Here is a 19,316-nt window from a genome sequence, read left to right as displayed (position 1 = left end):
TATTTACATCGTGATCTAATCTGAAATCGAATTATTTCAAAACAAGTTATCAAGAAAACGTTATGTTTTGTTTCGTTAAGTGCGTCGGGTTGTAGAGGTCATACTGTATCTTCTGGGGGCAGCGGAATTTTTTGATTGTATTCACGTGCCGAGGTAAACCGTTTCAGTTCAAGTAAAACCCCCCGTAAGGTGGATTTCAGTTTCGAAATTTCTTGATAAGCTCGCTCGAGCAATAACGATAAACAACGAATGGCGATAAGACAGGGCCAAAATGCAATGCGGACGCGGTCAGCGAGTATAATTGCGTTTTTTTATGCAACGCGACCGCATATTTGGAATTTTTGATGTCGCGCCCAGAAACCGACCAAAAAGATGAATGGACGAGCTTGGAAGCTCAGATTTGAAGCTTTTCCCGCAGCTGCAATCGTTTCGAGCTCCAAGAGAAACCCACGTTTCACAGAGGCGTCTGAAAGTAATAAGAGCCATATAAATAAAATATTTGGTCTAGCATACAGCCAGATCATTCAAAAAACCACTTGGCTGGTAGCCAGGGGATCAAAGATCCAATGATTATTATATCTACTACATTAGTTCCAGTTGATAACACTATCGAAACATTGCTGCAATGCATTGGCATCACATTGGAAATGATTAAATGGAAAAACCCCCTTGAAAAAATTCCAACCTGCTCCTCTGCCAGCACCAGCACCAGTTGTCCATCTGGTTTGCCGGCTTTGGAACGCAGCTGCAATAATAGAGAGCATAATTGCGTTTATTTTTAGACACCCACTGCAACTGCACTGCATCCGCTGGAAGTGTTCACATTCCACGCCGATTCCCATATGCCTCAGCATGTTGCTCATACGCCCGAGTCACCGCTTGAATGTGGATGGGGGGCTTGCCTTGGCGAATTTTTGGTAAACAACAGCATAAAATCATGCGTAATAAACTTACAGCTACGCGTTGCTACGTGCCGAAAGTCTCGCAGTTCCCCGGTTTCCAGGTTCCACCACCTTTTTCCAAGCATGTGACAGTGAGCACTGAAAAAAATATATACATATGTATGTATCTACCAAATGGATGCCACACTGTGTGAGAGGTTCAGGATGAGCGTTAAGAATATGCGTTAAAATATATAAATTTATTTCTCAACAGCATAGTTAAATAGTTAAGTAACACATTTGTCAGCAGCATAATTCAATAGTTAGGTAAGACATATGCTGTAATATGGGGTTACATATTTTTCAGTGCTAGATTGTGGATGGTATTGGATCTCGTTCTTATGGCGGTTGTTGTTCGTCCGTCTCGCTCGCACAACCGGCGGCCTTGTGGGACACCTTGTTTGTTTTTTGTTATGCTGGAAAAAAACTCATTTAATAATAATAAATAAAGGCGACACACAAAAGAGTGAGATTGATAAACAAAGAGCGCCGCGCTGATCGATTCGCCTGGCAACCCGTTTTAACGGGACAACGCTCCATAAAACACCAAGCGATACAATCCTATAATATATATACTCAGATACAAATAAAGCACATTCTGAAACTGCAGCTGGGGTTTTATCTCCTTTCACATTGCGGAAGTCGGCGAGGGGTGTTTCGAAAATATGACCCTCACACCCACAAGGCGGAAGTTTGCCGCAAACAGACATTCGGGGAAACAATTAAAGCAAACAAATAATGCATTTACATGCATGTACCGTGGGCACTTCAAAATGCTTGTTCTTTGTAGAAAATTTTAAATTATTGGCGATCAGGAATAATATGAAAAAGTAATTACACCTGTAAGAAACTCATTTCATAATGATTGTGGGTTTCTCACCAACTTTATAAGCTCTTGAATCTCTTATCAATACATATTTTCTAATGATAAGTATATTCGAAACTGATATGACATTTGTGGCATTGGATTCTTTTGTAGTTTCCCTGCACATTTATTTATGTATTTCCCCAATTGGCGTGTCACATAATACCAGGAAAATCAATCAAATTCAATGCTAAAAGGGTTTCCTGCCTGCAGCCCAAATTAGCATGCGAACAGGTCTTGTTTACAAACAATTAGTACGTGAAATTATAAGTAAAAGGCAGTTAGCTGATAAGAGCGCGTTACGAAACTGCTTCCAAGAAGAACAGCAGTTGGCCAGCAGCTGATAAGAAGCTGAAACAAAGAAGCAAAAATGCTACGCTGCGATAAGCGAGGCGCCCTAAATCGTAAAGTTATTTTAACAAATGTATTTTGGTAACATAGGCTAATCGCGAATTTAAATTGGCGCTCAGTAGTAGTAGGTGGTTATCGATTGACTTTCAGGGCTACCTGCCACGAGAACAGATAGAGCTATCGATAGGCAGGTTGTACAGGGATTTTTTAGTGATAAAGTAGAGTGGTTTTTTCTGCGTCTTTTTCCACGGAGGCTGTTAATTAAATGAAGAGTAATTTAACTGCAGCAAGCTGTGGCTTTAATTAAAAAGGTTTCTCTGAAGGTAAATAGTACCTTTTCCATTAATGCACTTCTTAAAATGTGAACAAGTTCAAGTGAAACGCGTGAAATTCCAGAGATTTGCCCATTTTGGCAATATAAATGTTGTTGTTTTTGTGCTGCGATAGCGCTGCGCAGATCGTCTGCTTGGCTGAAAATCAACCGGATCTGGCTAGAACGCCGCCAAGCGAGCAGAGCTTAAAGCCAGAAGACACAGATTGATCATTTCTATATGTTTTTGCAGTGTTTCACTCGCCGTGATCCGAAAACGTCTTACACCAGGTGCAACAGGTGCCGTTGTTCGCAAGTGAAAACCAGTTGAAAGCAACTAAAAAGAAAAGCCCACAGAATGCCGCCCGTGCAGTAAGCAGAATGTTCCGCCCCACTTTCTAAACGTCCTTGGCTTCGAAACGCCCACATATTGCATCATTTGGCAGCATAATAATCATCGTTATCCACTCGCACAAATAAGCATTTTGCTAATTAAAAAAAAAAAAATATATAACTATTTAAGGCTAGCAGTGCCTATCATTCATGCCCTCATCCAGTGTTAACCCTCTGCCAGCGATGCGGGCGCTTTGAACCCCCATTCAATGCAATTTTCCTGCCAGATGTTTACTCCAACGATGACGTCATGGCCACATTCAAATTTATTTTTAAACGCCGCCACTCGAGAGCGTGTGTGTGTGTGTGTGAGACTGTCTGTGTATTGTTTACTATTCGTATTTTTGTGTGTATTCGTCGGATTTGATTATGATGAGTGGGCCGCTGTTGTGTTGGCGGCAAACCCAATTCCAATTGGATGCTAGAACTTGTAACCCCTTTTGGATTCCAAGGAATGTGGGGAGTTTGATAGTTACATCTTAATATATATGGTTTATATACAAACTTTTCAAATGGCGCTCCTGCTTGCAATGATTAGTTTAATTACCCAATATAGCCATTTAGCCAACCTAAAGCGAATATGATAATTATACGAAGGTATATATTTTATATATATATAAACTGTCCCGAAACGATATATCACCAAGTCATCACATCTGCAGCGTACCACGCTTGATATCCAACTGCCATGCGACGCTCTCTGTAATGAAAGCTAAACGTCCACGGAATGCCAGAAAGCTTTTTGGCTGTGCATTCAAAGGAAATATGATTCAGACAGCGTCAACAGAGCCGGCAAGCGATAAGTCTCATTGTTTTGTCCAGTTTCTCACTTCACGCCCTGCCCTAAAGTCGTTTTTCTTTGCGCTCAAGCTATAACCATGATGTACTCCAAGGCTGAAGTGTAATGGCCTCTGAAATAGTTAGTTACTTACCAACAATTAATCCTGATCTTCTCCTTAATTCACAGAGTCCAGGCAGCGAACATGTCGCTGGGTGCAATGCATTGTACGCGATGTGCCGACGGCTTCGAGCCGACTGAGAAGATTGTCAACTCCAATGGAGAACTCTGGCACACACAGTGCTTTGTGTAAGTAAACCTCAATGTAGTTGTTTCAATAATACCCTCACTAATAAACATTTTGCAGATGTGCCCAGTGCTTCCGACCCTTCCAGGATGGCATATTCTATGAGTTCGAGGGCCGCAAGTACTGTGAACGCGACTTTCACGTGCTTTTCGCTCCCTGCTGCAACAAGTGCGGCGAGTTCGTCATCGGACGGGTCATCAAGGCCATGTCAGCTAGCTGGCATCCACAGTGCTTCCGCTGCCAATTGTGCGCCAAGGAGCTGGCTGATTGCGGGTTCATCAAGAACCAGAACCGCGCCTTGTGCCACGAGTGCAATGCCAAGGTGAAGGCGGAGATTACCGGCCGATATGTATGCCAAAAATGCCAGTAAGTTTCAAAGGCTTTAGGCAAAAACATGTTGCTAATTACTCTGCTTTTCAGCGGCCTCATCGACGAGGAGCCTTTGCGATTCCGGGGCGAAGTGTACCACGGCTATCACTTCAGTTGCACGGCCTGCGGCACAGAGTTGGATTCCACTGCCCGGGAGGTCAAGAGCCGGCCAGGATTGGCTGCTAACGATATGGTGGGTTCTTTTTTTTCTTAGCAAATAAGAAGCAACTAAGTATTGAATTATTTCATTACAGAACGAACTGTATTGTCTGCGTTGTCACGATAAAATGGGCATTCCCATATGTGGCGCCTGTCGTCGGCCGATTGAGGAGCGGGTGGTAACGGCGCTCGGAAAGCACTGGCATGTGGAACACTTCGTGTGCGCCAAGTGCGAGAAGCCCTTCCTGGGCCACCGACACTACGAGAAGCGGGGATTGGCCTACTGCGAGACGCACTATCATCAGCTCTTTGGCAACCTGTGCTTCGTCTGCAACCAAGTTATTGGAGGCGATGGTGAGTAACTTAATTGAACTATTTTCTGGGTTTATTTAATTAATGCACCCATTCCATAATGCCAACAGTTTTCACTGCCTTAAACAAGGCCTGGTGTGTGCACCACTTTGCGTGCTCCGTGTGCGACACGAAGATGACACAAAAATCGAAATTCTACGAGTACGACGAGAAGCCGGTGTGCAAAAAGTGCTATGACCGATTTCCAAACGAACTCAGACGACGTCTGCGCACCGCCCACGAGATGACAATGAAAAAGAACACCTAATGCCTTGGAGCGAGTCTTAGATCCACACCAAACAGTGCCTTTGTCGTTGTAGACCCGCTTTCACTACCGTTTTTAACATTTGAGAAACTAAAACCAAACAAACTAAAACCTCTTGTGCATGTCCTTTCCATCTGTTGTAATCCTGTTGTGTGTAATTTCAATTTTAAATCGAGAATCAACGGCATCAATAGCTAGGGAACATAACATATTGTATTAACAGCCTTTAACGTTGTTATTTAATTGAATTTTATTTATATATAAATGTTTTTAAAATTATAAAACGTAATGCTTATTCGCAATAACTTCGTAATGAGTTTGACACGATTTGTTGTGGTGTCAAGTAAAGGGCATTTGATGTACTCAAAATTTACAAGCTCAACAGCTTCTGAATAAGGCTTCCCGATTTAATTACGGCTATATGGTTGAGATATTTGACACTATCGATATGAACTAACCGGCGAACCCTCAAAACCTCCGCCAGATAGGAAACCTGAGCTGCATTCGGGTTCTGCGGAAATTCTATAAAGTGACTGTTCAAATGTTATGCTCAAGTCAAATGTTTAATTGGCAAACCGTCAATCACGCAAAGGTTTGTGGAACAGGGAACGGTGAAGTCTGATGGATATCGACGGATATCCACTTCGGTTACGTCCCCTACGTTCGTGTAATCGAGATACATTACCCGGTACTTCGTCTGCTGCTGTGGAACAACTATAATCTGTTCCACTTTGCCGCGATCCCAGTTACCCTCAAATCTGGCAAGCACATATTCCTTGACACTGTCAAAAATGGTAATAATATATTAACCTAACATTGGTATGGTATGGTATAGTATAGTTACACTGGCTTATAAGGCTCGCAGTCTCTAATTAGTAACCATTTATTCAGGGAATGAAATTCGGAGGCGTATTTGCTGTCAAAGGCCCCAAAAATACCTCGATTTTTTTTTGAACTGTCCACAACAATGAGATCAATGCCTTCCTCAGATTCGATTGAAAATCTACGCATCTCAAAAGGCTAATAAATAAATAAATAAAATTTGGCTGTCAATGAGAATTTATATTATCTACTCACAGGTTGTAGGACACGTTCGTTTCGTTTTCAGACTTCTTATTCTCGGCCACAGATTTTGGGTTTCGTAGCAACTTCTTACTGTTGAAAAATGCTTTTAACTGTTCATTTACCGAAAAGTTCATCTCCGTGTTTACTAGTTCCACGAGGTGTATTCCAGGGCCCTTTTTAAAGGTTGCCATATATTTCTTGCCCACGAATTGCGAGTTGAAGGCAATGACATCATTGGAATAGTCACACTTCAATACATTCTTGAGCTGCACCAGTTGGCTGGAACAGGGCAGTGCTATTAACACATCACTGATAGCCTTTAAATCGGAAAAAGGTCCAGGCTGTTTAATTCCAAGATCGACCAAAAATAAGTAGGAAACACCACCGACCTCCTTACAAATCTTCGCCTGTATTACACCGCTTGGCGGAGAAACAGGAATATCATTTTTGGCTGCAATGATGCTGGAACTGCCGGCGTTATTGCACTGCAAATCTGCAGATTTGTCAGCATTTAAGGAACATGCCCCCCCCCAAAGTTGATTCCCCGTCGCTCTGGAACACGGAATATTCATTGGGAGAAACCAACGAGGGCAGCGGGATGCAGATGTAGCGATGACGTTGCCAATCCTGTCGCTGACATAGCTTGGAGCAGTAGAAGTCCCCGCAGCGCTGACAGATCCTTTCCGCTGCGTTTGCGCAATGGACGCATTTTCCTTTGGCTTGCGCAAGCTGAATTACAATACAATTTGTTGGTGTTCGGCTACATTTTTAAAAGTTTATTCTTACTTCTTCAGCACCGGCAACTGCATTTTGTGCTAGCATTTTGTCGCACTTTATTTCCGATCGAAAAGGAAGAGATTTTCAACGTCAGTTCAGATGAAACCGCACGGTGTTACCAGATACGGAAATCCGATTAACGGAACTTAAAAATGCACATTAGCAAAGAAATGCCGTTTTCCCACTTATTTATTTATAACATGTTAAACTATTAAATATTTTTTGGCTGTTAGTATTAAATATATTCATATATGCATATTCATACTTAATTACTATCATATGGCTTAGAAATAGTTTGCTCTTAATATATGAGACATACTTTAAAGTGTAGTTCAGTGTAATCAGCTGTTTGGTTGCTTATCGGTAAAAGTCTTATCGATAATTGTGTGTAGCTGCATTTGATTTGGCAGTTCAATTTTTAAATATTTGCAGGTTTATTACTGAAAATGTCGCAACCATCTGGTGAATTCCGTTGCCGAGTTTGCCTTAAACAGGATGAACTCCTGGTGGATATTTATGAGATCGTAGAAGAGATGCAGGTAGACCTGTGCACCTTGTTGGAAACGTGTGGCGGCATAAAGGTGAGCCTTAATGTTTATAGCAAGTTAATTTATAAGATTCAATAATATCTTGCCAATTATTCGCATCAGGTAGACCGCAGAGATGTGCAGCCAATGTATTTATGCCAGGAGTGCACCAACGAGCTTCTCATCGCCGCAAAGTTTCGCAAAAAGTGCGAGGAGTCGGAGAAGTTGCGCGATATGGCTCGCGAGATGAGCATGGACACGGCAGAACGCCTAGCTTCGGAGGAAATAATTATTATTGATCCCAGCGACTATATTGAACAGCTCTCCGCTGTGGAGGATCCCGAAAATGAACCTATTGGAGTTTCACGCTGGAACTGGCAGCATTGTGGCGCTGGTTTCCAGCAATCGGAAGCACTGCGTCGGCACATCCAAAAAGTCCATGCTTCAATAACTATTATTGACTGTAGGGATTGCAGGCGGATCTTTACGAAAGTGGGTTGCTACCAGGTCCACAATTGCTCTCATGCCAAGTCACTCAAACGTAAGCACAAGTGCCTGGAGTGCGGTAAGTGCCTTCAATCCGCCTCTAGTCTGGCAAGCCACATTCGCCTGCACACCGACGAAACGGCCTTCACCTGCGATCAGTGCGCCTTCAGGACCAATGGAGCATTGGAGACTCATCTGAGGCGCCACAAGCAGGTCATGCAGCACAAGTGTCCGCACTGCGGACGTGGATTTGTAGAATCCAGCAACTTGCGACGCCATATAGTTGCCAGGCACCCGGAGGAACGTCCGCATCTTTGCAACTTCTGTCAGCGCAGTTTCTCCAGGGTCTACATGCTGGAGCTGCATCTTCGTACACACACTGGCGACAACAAGACAAACGTTTTGCCCAGCTGGGAGTCCTCAAGAGTCACGAGCGGATCCATACCGGTGAACGCCTGCACCGCTGCCAAGTGTGCGAAAAAACTTTTACGCGGGCGGGACAGCTCCGAAAGCACGCGTTGCGTCATGAAACCGAGCAGTGATAAGTTGCAGATCGCCGCTTTGGGCCAATGAACTCTGATCGCGGCCAAGGTAACAGATATCAGCAGCCCTATCTGTGACTTCGGCAGCTTCTTTCAATGCCAAGGTGAGGCATACAGCCCACAGCGATTTGTTTTGCAAAGTCCAAGGCTCTTCTTACATCGGATAAAAATCAGGACAACGACCGCTACAGTGGTACAGTACACTAAGTTGCCAAATGAAGTGCCATGGGACGAATTTGAGAGTTGTGCCTCTAAAGTGAGAGGCCTTGTCTGTGTCTGTAAGTTTTGTATCCGTACTGACTGCTTTTTTTGTACTAAATACCATTCCCGATTTCCTTTTCCAGCATTGCCTTCCTGCTTAAATCAAATTCCGCAGAGCAGCTGTATAAAAATCAGTTATGCTTAAGAAATCCTAAGCCCAGAAAGAACACTATTCAGTTTTGATTTTTTAAATTCTTTATTGCATGCAGGTAAGAGTTAGTAATGTTTCCTTTTGTAATTGGTTTACATTTGCTTTGACTTGCAATTATCCTAAAAGTTACAACAAGTGACGCAGGTATATGCTATAAATATCCGTATAATGTATAGATGTATATCGGGCTTGTATGGTATATTCTTTAGATGAATTTAAATTATAATTGAAGAGACAAACTTGTACTCGTAAATAACTAGGTTGAGAGCACGAATTGTCGTTTGATTTTTATTTCCATATCTAACCCGCTCTCGGGACATCTTCGATCCTATTTGTACAATATTGTTTATGTATATTTATATATGGTTGTATTTATAAATATGGTTAGTCATCTTTTGATTTGATTTTCATGCAGTTTCGAGTAATTGGCTTAATTTAACTATGCGTAAATTACGAAATTAGTTTAGTTCTTCGGGTGCTATTCCTCGTATGGCTCAATTCTCTTTGGGCTTGCTTCGGGTCGTATCTTTGTCTTCCATTATGGCGGCGGGATAGCTGCACTGTTCCACATCTACATCGGTTTCGGGTTCGGTAAGAGGGTCTTGATCAGAATCGAAGGTAGGGGTCGGGTCGTTTTCGTATTGGTTTTGGGATCACACTTATTCTACAAAAGCGTCGCCTCTGGGGTAAACGGAAATGCGAAAGGAATCGATTTAATATCTAGGTGGGGCCAAATAACTGGTCAACAGGTGAGAAACAGGTGCATAACTGGGTGCCCATTGCTCCTGTCTACAGCGCTGATCCCTGCTCTATCCTTCGCTGATACTTACGCGCCTGCACGCTCAGATCGTCGAGGAGTAGTTCGCTGGACGACTTGGATCGCTTGGGGAAGATCAGGGCCTTGCGGAGGGGTGTCACATGGGCTATGGCCACCTGGGAGCGGGATTGCGGTTTGGGCGGTGGCCTAGGCGCTCGTTTCTGCTTGTGAGAGGGCTTCCTTAGCTGCTGCACAAACGACTTACTAACGGTGGAGCCTCTATTGAAGTCCTCTGTCTTGTTGAGCGCCCCATCGGCGGCGTACTTCTGTAACGTCTTGTTGTCCTGCGACTTCAAGCGCTCGAAGAGATTGGTAAGAGTGCGGGAGCGAGGTGGCGATGGAGCCGCATACTTGTTGAGGTTCAACTGGGGCGTGCTGTGTTTGGGCGTTCGCCCAGCTCCCATTCCCGCACTGGCTGTGGGCGTGGTCGAGGCCGTTTGCGCTCGGCTGGCGAACACCTCGTCATCAAGTTCGCTCAGGCTGACCAGCATGTGCTCGTCCTCGAAGAGATCATCGGTATTGGTCTGCGTCTGCGTGCCCTTGTCATCCTCGTTCTCGTCATCGTAGCAGGAGAATATCTCATCAAAAGCCGCATTCACTATGAACGACTCGTCTTGCAGCTCTTCGTTATCCTCCAAGCTGCCATGTCTTCGCAGGGTGCCGAACAAGTTCTTTCGATAGTCCTCGAAGGTGGACTGCTGCAGTTGCTCCCTGGAGCGATTCACTCGCTGGGACGGCTGGGATGGCCAAAAGCCGGTGGCCAGTGTTTGAGTGCTGCAACTGTTGGTCAAAACCCCCTCGTGCATGGTCGGCTGCTTTTGTGGCTGCGACTGTGTTCGTGAGCGTGCGATTTGCTGATGTTGCAGGTGTGGCTCGTGTTGCTGCTGCAGTTGCTGCTGCTGCAAACGCTGGCGGTGCAATTGCTGCACCAGCCGCTGGCGCATCTCCTGCGAGCGGCGCTTCAGCTGGCTGTACTTGCTTTGGGTGGTGGTGCCGCCGTTCGTCTCATACTTACTCAGCTCCCGCTCCGGATGGCGATCCTCCTCCTCCGCCAGGCGACGTTGCAGGGCCAGCGTTTCGAACGTGTGCACCACACTGCCCACATGGGTGTTGATCTCGGGTATGCCCAGATCTCCGCTAAATAGATCGGCATTGCGTCTGGTCAGCGTCTTGGTGGCATGTCCATGTCCTGGGGCGTGGCAGTGACGCAGGGGCGGCACTGGGCAGCTGGAATCGGAGGGATAGTGCTCGAGGAACTCACAGGAATCCTGCTGCCAAAGCAGGTTGCCCAGTTCGTCGTGACCGCTGCTTCTGGCCTGGGAACTCGACTGGAGGTGTTGGAAGCAGTGTGGTTTTGTGGTGTGTCGATGTTGTTGTTGTTGTTGTTGATGATGATGTTGTTGTGTGGTTTGAGTTGAGTTGTTGGCAGATATTTCAAGCAATTCGTTAATGAAACAAATAAACAAAATCTAATTAGCCGAGTTGGGGGCAAAACACGGTCTGCATTTGGGTGCTAAGTTGGTGGCTGGTGAGCTTTTTTCGGGTTTATCGGTTTTTTCTTTTTTTTTTCATTTTTGGCTAGGGGTCAGGGGTCAGGAAGTGGTGGGCCTGGCTTAGGTCTACAATAGAAGTAACTAGTTTCATACGCTTATACATTCTATATACACATTTAACAATAAGCTGCATATGCCATCTCAATGGTCTTTCAATTGCCTTCAGACATCCGCTACGAACTAAATTAGTTTATAGAGACTATTATTCGAAAACAACAAGCTGCCTCAACAGTTGGCACTCAAAACACTTAACTCCTCGTCCTCCCAAGCCTTTTGTGTATATGCGGCAGCTGTAAAAATGCCGGGAATCCACTTCCGGCAGCCGCAAATTCTAGTTTGCATTGCAATCGGCAATGCATCTTGTAGATCAAAATTCTGTCTTGCGAATTCGCTCAATCAAGTGAATACTTTCAACCATTTGGCAAACACACATGTATATGTATGAGTGAGTCTGTGGGTGTGTGCGTTCAACAAATGCAGGTATTTAGTGGGTGTCCCAAAAATGCTCCCGAATTCCACAATTGTTGCATGTTGCTGGTACTATTCAGATTCATGATTACTAGATAGGTGAACTGAATATCTATATCTTGTTTCAGGTCTATTAATTTAAAATTAAAAATGCAATTAAATCAATGTAATCAAAAACCTGGCCATTAAGTGCACGCATAGGAATGTTAATGCATAATATTGGCTGTTATTCTCATTGACCTATGCCCTTATGCCAATTAATTGGAATAACTGAATATATCACTCGTTGTGCAATATTTTGTGCTTAGTAATTAAATCATTAACTTAAAAATGGAAATATACTTATTTTCAGGAATAAACATCGAGAATAACCTGTATACATCTCAAGTAAATGTTTTTTTTTCTGATCTTTTAAAGCAGCAACGCTAAAATATGAGTGATTTAAAGGATCTGACTGCTGCTTTTGGAACACCCTCAACCCTCAGTGTTTGTTAGTGTGTGTGTGCCTGAGTGTGCTGGTGTCTAATAGTAGTTATTATCGAATGGTAGGCTATCACTGGAGCTGGAGTAGTGCTGCTGCTGCTGCGGTGGCAGCGGCAACACCTGGTTGCCGCAACCGTTGCGCTTGGCTGACTTGCTGTTGCCGCTGCACTTTGGCGGCTGCAGCTGCTGTTGCTGCTGCTGCATCTGCTGCTTGTGCAGGACCTTGAAGTCGTCCTGCGACTTGCTGCTGCTGCCCTTCGAGCCGTGCTTGCCGTTCTTGTGCCCCTTGCCGTGCTTGGTGTGCTTCAGGCTGTGGTGTTGCTGCTGCTGCAGCTGATGCTGCTGCTGTTGCTGCTGCTGATGTTGCTGATGTGGCTGCTGCACGTGCGGGTGGCTGTAGCGATCGCTGCCGTGCTGCGGATGGTAGTGGTGCTCGATGTGGGCTATGTTGCTGCTGCTGTGGTAGTGCTGGTGCTGCTGGTGCGGCAGATGCTGCTGGTTGTGGTTGCTGTTGTCGCTGGCGGTGCCGCTGCTGCCATAGCTGTAGATCTGCGACTTGGACTGGCTGCGCAGCGGCTGCTGCTGCATGGTGGCCACACTGTAGTGGTCCAAACTGTCGAAGGTCTGCAGATAGTGCGGATTGATCTGGGTGCAGTAGTCGCCGCCACTGTTGCTCGGCTGCTTGCGGTCCAGGGTGTTGCGTGCATTGCTGCCGGGATGCTGCTGGTAGGTCAAGTGTTGGTAGTGCGACTCCTGTTGCTGCTGCTGCTGTTTGGCGCCGTTTTTCATGGGCAGCGGGGGCGGTTGTGGGGACTTTCTGTGACCGCTCGACTTGAAGCTGTTGTTGCCGCTATGCAGGGTCAGGCTGTTGTTGCTGTTGCTGTTGTTGCTGTTGCTGTGGTTGCTGCTGCTGCAGTCCGACTTCGTCTTGATGGCCACGAACGTGTTGGGCAGCGGCGGCAGCAGGGGCGGCGTACCGGTGGGCGTGGCTATCGTGGTCGAGGGCGAGCTGGCCCCGCCCACTTCCCGTTCCCGCTCGCGCTACGCGATGTGATGACCGCCAAATGTTCGAAGTACCGGAACGCTCTGATTTTTGTGGTGTTTTTTTTCGGGGGGTTGTTGTTGGTTGTTGGTTGTGGTGTTGTGGTTGTCGAGTGGTTGGTGTTTTGGTGGGTAGTTCACATTACAATTGTGGTGTGCGTGTGTTGGTTAAATGCGCATTTTGGTTGGTTGGTTGTTTGTTATCGGAAAATGAAATGTCAGAGCGTAAAAAGAGACGAAAAAGGAAAAGAGTAGACACTTATCATATAAGTTGTGTATGATATAAGTATTTAAATATTTTTGCTTAAGAAGAGTATACGTAGGTGTCGTGGTGTGAGTGTTGGTGTTCGGTATTTTTTTGGGGGAATCGGGAAGTGCGTCCGTTGACATTTGTCTTAACTGTGTTTGCTTGGTCACTAACCGATGGACGGTTCAGTTGGTAATTCATATATATGTACATATAGCTAAGCTCGACTCACGTACAGGTGCTAGGAAAGGTATAAAAATAGGTAATATATTCGTGCATTCGCGGGCTACATTAATATTTACACAATCTAGGTGCACAATCTTATCCAGATCTTGGCCAGCGCCCTGTGAGCTTCAAGACAATAAATGTGCAAAACGTTCCACTTAAATTAGGGATACTGCTGCAGGTGCATTTCGGGGGTGAACTCGTTGGGGATTTCATGCTAGGATGCAAGGATGCAGTTGCAGGCGAGCGGGGGAAATGGCTAATTGGCGAGCGAAAACTTATTAAATTTAGCTGCAAGTTAAGCGATGGCACACCCACACACAGTTACACATGCATATAACGCTAATTAACCAGGCTAATTTGAAAAAGGCGAGCGCAAAGTTTGCATTAAGTTAAGTTAAACGAAGTTGACGCATTTAAGGACTTTTCGTGACTTCTGTTTGAGGCGGCGTGGTAGGCAATTTATACATTAAATTAAAAAAGTTTCCGCCCCGCGGCATCAGTAAGCGCAACTGTTCTTTTATATTCTTTTGACCCAGCAGCTTCCTTCTGTCTGAGGAGCACTGTAAATGCACTTTATGCATAGTCAATAACGCACTCACATACGCACGCACGCACACATACGCACGCACGCACACACACAAACACACACACATGAAAGCGGTAGTGGAAAAGTGGCCAGGGGTGTGGGGGTTAAAGAAAACTTTCAGTCGCTCACTCAATGCACTCTCAAAGACACTACAGGGTGCACTTGTCGAGCAACTTGGCTCAGCGGAAAAGTTGACAGGCATTGACATAATTTTACGCGCCATGACGACTTGAAGGAGCCGCAGGATGTGTCTGAATGTCGAGTGCTCGAGTGCCACACCCGACTGGTGCTGCCATTGCATCAACATTTTCTGCATCATTTAGTTACTGGTACGCTCGCGAATTGATGGAAACTTAATAGACCTGCCACATAATTGTGGCTAATGATGGATGACTGCGAATCGAAGACCATCTGCTGCCCAGAAAGAGTCCACGAAAAATCGTAGAGCGGCGGAACAGCGGCGGCAACATCATCAACAGCAGCCGGAAATGGGAAAATGGGCTGGGAATGGGAATGAGAACTGGAATGGGTGCGCTCGGCGGAAGTTCAACTCAGTGCCACAAAAATTTGAAAACTTTGTAAACAAAACTTTGAACTCGGCACTTTTGCTGCTGGCGCGAAACGAAACGAAAAACATCAGGCGACGATCCGCAGGACCTTTAGGATAAAAAATGGCTGAGCATCCGCCCCACCCCTGCCCCCTTCTCCCGGTTGTCAACTGCACAAAGTTTTCCACACGGCAAATGGTAACTGAACTTGCTCGAAACTTGGACGAGAACGACGACAGGCACTGGAGTTCAACTGGAATCCACTCTGCATACAACAACAAAGGCGTTCATCAATTGTCCGGCGGATGTTGAGTTCAGCCGGAGAGGAATCTGGTTTCCAGTGTTGAAAGGGGGTCCCGCCAACAGACGGACCAGAGATGCAGATAGAGGGAGAGCGGTGACAGCGACAAGGACAACGACAACGACAGTTGCAGCCAGGCTTCCGCTAAGCTCGGCTACATCCGCCCCCACCAATCTCAGACCCCACTATCCTCCAATTTACACGCAAGAAAAATCAGCACAATTACCCATCAATAATAATAATTTAAGAAAAATTTCATTTTAGGTATTTTAGCCTCAAATCATAAAAACTGACAATTTTCTTGAACATAATAATAATAATAAGATTATAAAAAATAACCTCTTCTTTTTGAGCGTTTTTTCTCAGTGCACTTCCACACGGATCAATGCTAACTGCACTTCAAAAATGGCTTCTATCTGCCATACACAACACTACGAAATCCAAATGGCGAAGAAAAAAAGTAAATTCAAACGAATTTTCTTTTGTAAATATTACTTTGTGCTGTTCTCGGAGAAGGGGAAGATGGTCGCTCTGCATTTCATTTGAAGAAAATGATACAAGTTTTCCCCACAGCTGCAGCTGTCCAACGCCCACCACACCCACCACACCCACTTTTCCCACCCCCTTTCCGCCCACACGCACGGCTGTGTTGTTGCTGTGCTTTGTGCACCATTGTAATAACTATCTCGGCGAGTGTTTGAAATGCGTTTACCGAAAACTTTTACGGCTCTGGCGCTGCGAAAGTGCAAGAATGTTTACGGGTTTCTTTCTTTTCTTTCGGAATTTCGGTGGGGGTGGGCTGTCACTTTCTTATTTCAGATTTAAATAAAATTGCACGCTGCTGTAGTGCATAAGAGATGCCCAAAATAGTTGGCAACGCAAATAATATTGCACATACTTCTCATTCCACAGCGTAATGGCTTTGTATTATGCTATTTTGCATATATGCAACCCTATTTATCGAGCATTTTTAATATTTTTTTAGTTATAGTTACTCAGTTAACATTGCAAATTTAGTTTGCATTTTCAAATATTAATGACACATTATATACCTACTAGGTTTCACAAAAATCCGATGCATAATTTAGCACATTGAATTTAAAATTATGCGCATTTTTTTGACTGTCAGTTTTAAATAAATCGCCATTTGTCGTGCTGCATATAAGGTGCCCAAAAAAGTATGCAACGCTTTATTCGCGCGGCGAAAATATCGCGCATACGCCGCGTTGTAAATACGCAGTAATGGCCCATAAAAGATAGCATATTGAAGTAGTAATTGTCGAAACCCAAATCACGCCATAAATTACCGAAATGTATGCCCGAAAAATATGCACGGCGAGCGCAGTTTAATTAAATGATTAACACAGATATTTACAGCACGGGACTGCCAAAAAAAAGAAAAAAAAAAAAAAAACGGGCGCTTCGCACCTGCGGGAACTTCCGCTTTCACGTCGCACACGAACACGGGTCAACAGGAAATACATGTTGTGGCCATGTCGCTCTCATCACCCTCCTTCCGCCCATAACCTGCTTTGGCCGCTATCCCCTTTTATGCGAGTATGTATGTATCTTCTGTACATACCGGTATCCCAGTGTCCTGGGCAACGGTCCATTGCTTTGCTTAAACAGTCGACAGTCGGCGGTTTGGCCTGCGTTTGTTTTGTTTGCTGATTGCGCAAATATTTGCGCAGGCATTAAACGCAGAATTGATGGCCAAAAGGGGCTGTGCCACTGCCGTGACCAGAGTCCGGCCGCAATATAAATTTAAATATTAACGCCCCGACTTAACGTCGATGAGTCGCCATCGCCATCGTTCTGAATCCTGAATTCTGAGTCCTGAGCCTTGGCAGTGTCCCTCCTGTCTGTAGGTATTTCTGGTTCAGCCTCCGTCTGACTTCTTGACCAAAGTGAAAGGCAAACGTTTGCCTTAATGTTAACAGCCTCGTTACTTTTTATTGCACGCACCGCGCCAAGTTAGAGGTCGAGGAAAAGCCAAAAATTTTCTGTGCGGTCATTACCGCACGGGCAACCAAAGAAAAAAAAAAAGGTACCAAAATTGTGATTATGAACACAAATTTGCGCTTAAATTGCGGGCATTTCCTCTCGCTTCTGTTGGTTAAGGCGTTGGCTCTTTTTATTAAAAACCGCCAAGTCATTAAATTTTATTACAAGTTTAATTTTTCAATAAGGCCGCATAAAGGGGCGCGACGGGAAATCCAAAAGAAGGTGAACGTTGCGGTTTTAGTAAAGTTAAAAGGGATTGAATGATTCTAGCCCTTTTGGCAAACAAGTTAATAATGTAATCTAGTTTATTATTATATTCAGTGCTTCGAGTTTTCAGTTTCGACTAATGGTGCAATTTTAAACAATTTATTGGTTGGGATGTCCATTAATTTGGCCCAGAACATTTAATCTATTTTCATTTAGTTTATTTAATAGGAAGTATAGGGTTCGTTGAAGGATCTATAACAAGCCACTTTCAAATTGTCAAAAAGACATGTCAACGTTTATGATTTAATCGCAGTCTGTTGCATTAGTAGTGGTGTCGCAAAGTGACTACATTAAGCGCAGTTTGAGCACACACACACATGCACAGCATCAACGCACAGGTGTGCAGATGCGATGATGCCGAAAGGTGAAAAAGTCGAGTCAAGGGGTCCGTGTTTGAGTTAGTTATACGGCCACTAGCTGTGTATATTTACTATTTTACTTGGCCAGCCGTCAGAAAGGAAGGCGCGCCCGTAAAATTCAAATTTCATGTGTTGTGTTTGCTCGAAGCATATTAAAAAATAAAATGCACCTGCAAACGCAGAGCCGTACACGCACACATAAATTACATTTATAGTGGTACAGCCGGCGGAAACTTTACTTTTCCATGGAGCATGCCATTTATGACATCCGTGCTAAAGTGCCGAAAAAAAAAATTGTGGCAAGGAGTAGAGAAGCTACGGCAACGCATAAAAAGCATATTAAATGCCTTTTGCCTTCGCCGTTGTTCGTCGCCTTTGTCTTGGAAGCCCTGCAAGGACTATGGACTATGGCTCGAACCGGAATTTGCGGCGCAGCCAGAGATTCCAGACTCCAGAAATTGTCGGGAGGGGTAGAGAAGTATGGAATAATCTGTAGTCTCTGGAGACCGGGGGATTTTGTTTGTCATCTTTTAATGGCGCAATTAGAGCGCACAGAATGCGTTTACTGAAATCTGAGCGGCGGCGGCTGCTGCTGCTGCTGCTGCTGCTGCCACTGCCAGGCATCATAAAGGATTTTTAATAATAGCGCCAAATTACAATAGACAAGAAAAACCCTCACGCTCACACTTACATACACTCGCACACAATCGCAAACACATGGCAGCAAATTGCGTATACGGCGTGTGGCACTTTGAAACAAAAACCGAACCACGACAATGCAAAGTTCGCTCGATGGGCGTGGCAGTTGTCTGCCAAGGCGAGTTCGACTCGCTGTTTGTTGTTAGCTGTAATTTGATGCGCCATTGTTTTCCTTAATCCCACTGCACCAGCCATTTTCCTCTGTGAAAACAAACCCCCCCCCCCCCACGCTTTTCCCTGTCAGTTGAGATTCTTTTTGCCCACTACGTTTAGTTTTCGCTTCCAAGCCATTGCTATGCAATTTCGGGCACCGCCTTGAGGATAATTTATGCGCGCATTGTTTCTTCATTTTGCGTGGCTTGTCATTAGTTTGCAGGGCAGGCGATGGGCTGTGGGCGGTGGTGTCAAAAGTGGCTGCAGTGCAGCAGCTGCAGGAATTTATGGTCTCCGAGTTGTTTTGTTCACGTGGCCTGTGGCCCAGAATTAAACTTTCCTGCCGCGCCACGTCATCTCCGGTGGAATTCAAATTGTTTTCTGATTCTCGGACAGAACTCATTGCCAAATGGCTGAATTAAGCTCTTTAAGACGATGGGCATTCGACTCGACTCGATGAACTCGATGCGGAAATGCACACGCAATAATTTACGACTTCGGGGGCAGCAGGGAGTGCTGCAGATAGGGCGGTAGTGCAACATAAATCCATTTTGGGAAATTTATGGAGCATTGAACTTATAACGAAATACAATAAAATCTGCATGCCGCTCGACAAATGCAGCGAAAGCTCGAGAATTCTCCGACGGAAACAACGGAGCAGAAA

General features: G+C 44.9%; 4 protein-coding genes across 9 annotated transcripts in view; 2 read left to right on the top strand and 2 right to left on the bottom strand.

Annotated features, from left to right (window-relative positions):
* Positions 1-2,338: 2,338 nt before the first annotated feature.
* On the top strand, positions 2,339-5,394 carry LOC6728939 (LIM and senescent cell antigen-like-containing domain protein 1). 3 transcript variants are annotated; one of them, XM_016174975.3, is made up of 7 exons: positions 2,348-2,480; positions 2,721-2,839; positions 3,828-3,947; positions 4,006-4,311; positions 4,366-4,507; positions 4,569-4,827; positions 4,896-5,394. In XM_016174975.3, exons 2-7 carry the CDS (start codon positions 2,826-2,828, stop codon positions 5,090-5,092), a joined length of 1,038 nt encoding a protein of 345 aa, XP_016035618.1. In that variant the 5' UTR covers positions 2,348-2,480; positions 2,721-2,825; the 3' UTR covers positions 5,093-5,394. The 3 variants fall into 3 exon arrangements, with proteins under 3 accessions (XP_016035617.1, XP_016035618.1, XP_002104267.1); XM_016174974.3 differs by lacking the exon at positions 2,721-2,839 and having other exon boundaries at positions 2,339-2,480; XM_002104231.4 differs by lacking the exons at positions 2,348-2,480; positions 2,721-2,839 and adding an exon at positions 2,904-3,761.
* Positions 5,395-5,459: 65 nt separating this feature from the next.
* On the bottom strand, positions 5,460-7,082 carry LOC27208555 (protein vreteno). Its single transcript, XM_039295559.2, is given in 6 exon segments — positions 5,460-5,611; positions 5,666-5,871; positions 5,934-6,107; positions 6,167-6,684; positions 6,686-6,883; positions 6,941-7,082. Coding segments are annotated over 6 exon segments (1,284 nt in total). The 5' UTR covers positions 6,977-7,082.
* Positions 7,083-7,115: 33 nt separating this feature from the next.
* Positions 7,116-9,302, top strand: LOC6728937 (zinc finger protein 675). Its single transcript, XM_016174976.3, is given in 4 exon segments — positions 7,116-7,512; positions 7,582-8,329; positions 8,332-8,764; positions 8,831-9,302. Coding segments are annotated over 3 exon segments (1,038 nt in total). The 5' UTR covers positions 7,116-7,377; the 3' UTR covers positions 8,487-8,764; positions 8,831-9,302.
* The window catches only part of LOC6728934 (kin of IRRE-like protein 1), a 70,966-nt gene continuing 60,574 nt past the window's right edge, over positions 8,925-19,316 (bottom strand). For 2 of the 4 annotated variants that reach the window (XM_016177203.3, XM_016177205.3), the window contains exon 15: positions 8,925-11,043. In XM_016177203.3, coding sequence (XP_016035611.1) covers positions 9,688-11,043 — 1,356 coding nt within the window. In that variant the 3' untranslated portion in view covers positions 8,925-9,687. Of the gene's footprint in view, positions 13,306-19,316 lie in introns of all 4 variants that reach the window. The other 2 variants (XM_016177202.3, XM_039294862.2) reach the window with 2 other exon arrangements.

Source organism: Drosophila simulans, chromosome 3R (genome assembly GCF_016746395.2).
Source record: "Drosophila simulans strain w501 chromosome 3R, Prin_Dsim_3.1, whole genome shotgun sequence".
In the NCBI taxonomy this organism is placed as follows: Eukaryota; Metazoa; Arthropoda; class Insecta; order Diptera; family Drosophilidae; genus Drosophila; species Drosophila simulans.
Note: the sequence above shows the minus strand (reverse complement) of the source record. Positions and strands in the feature narration are given on the sequence as shown.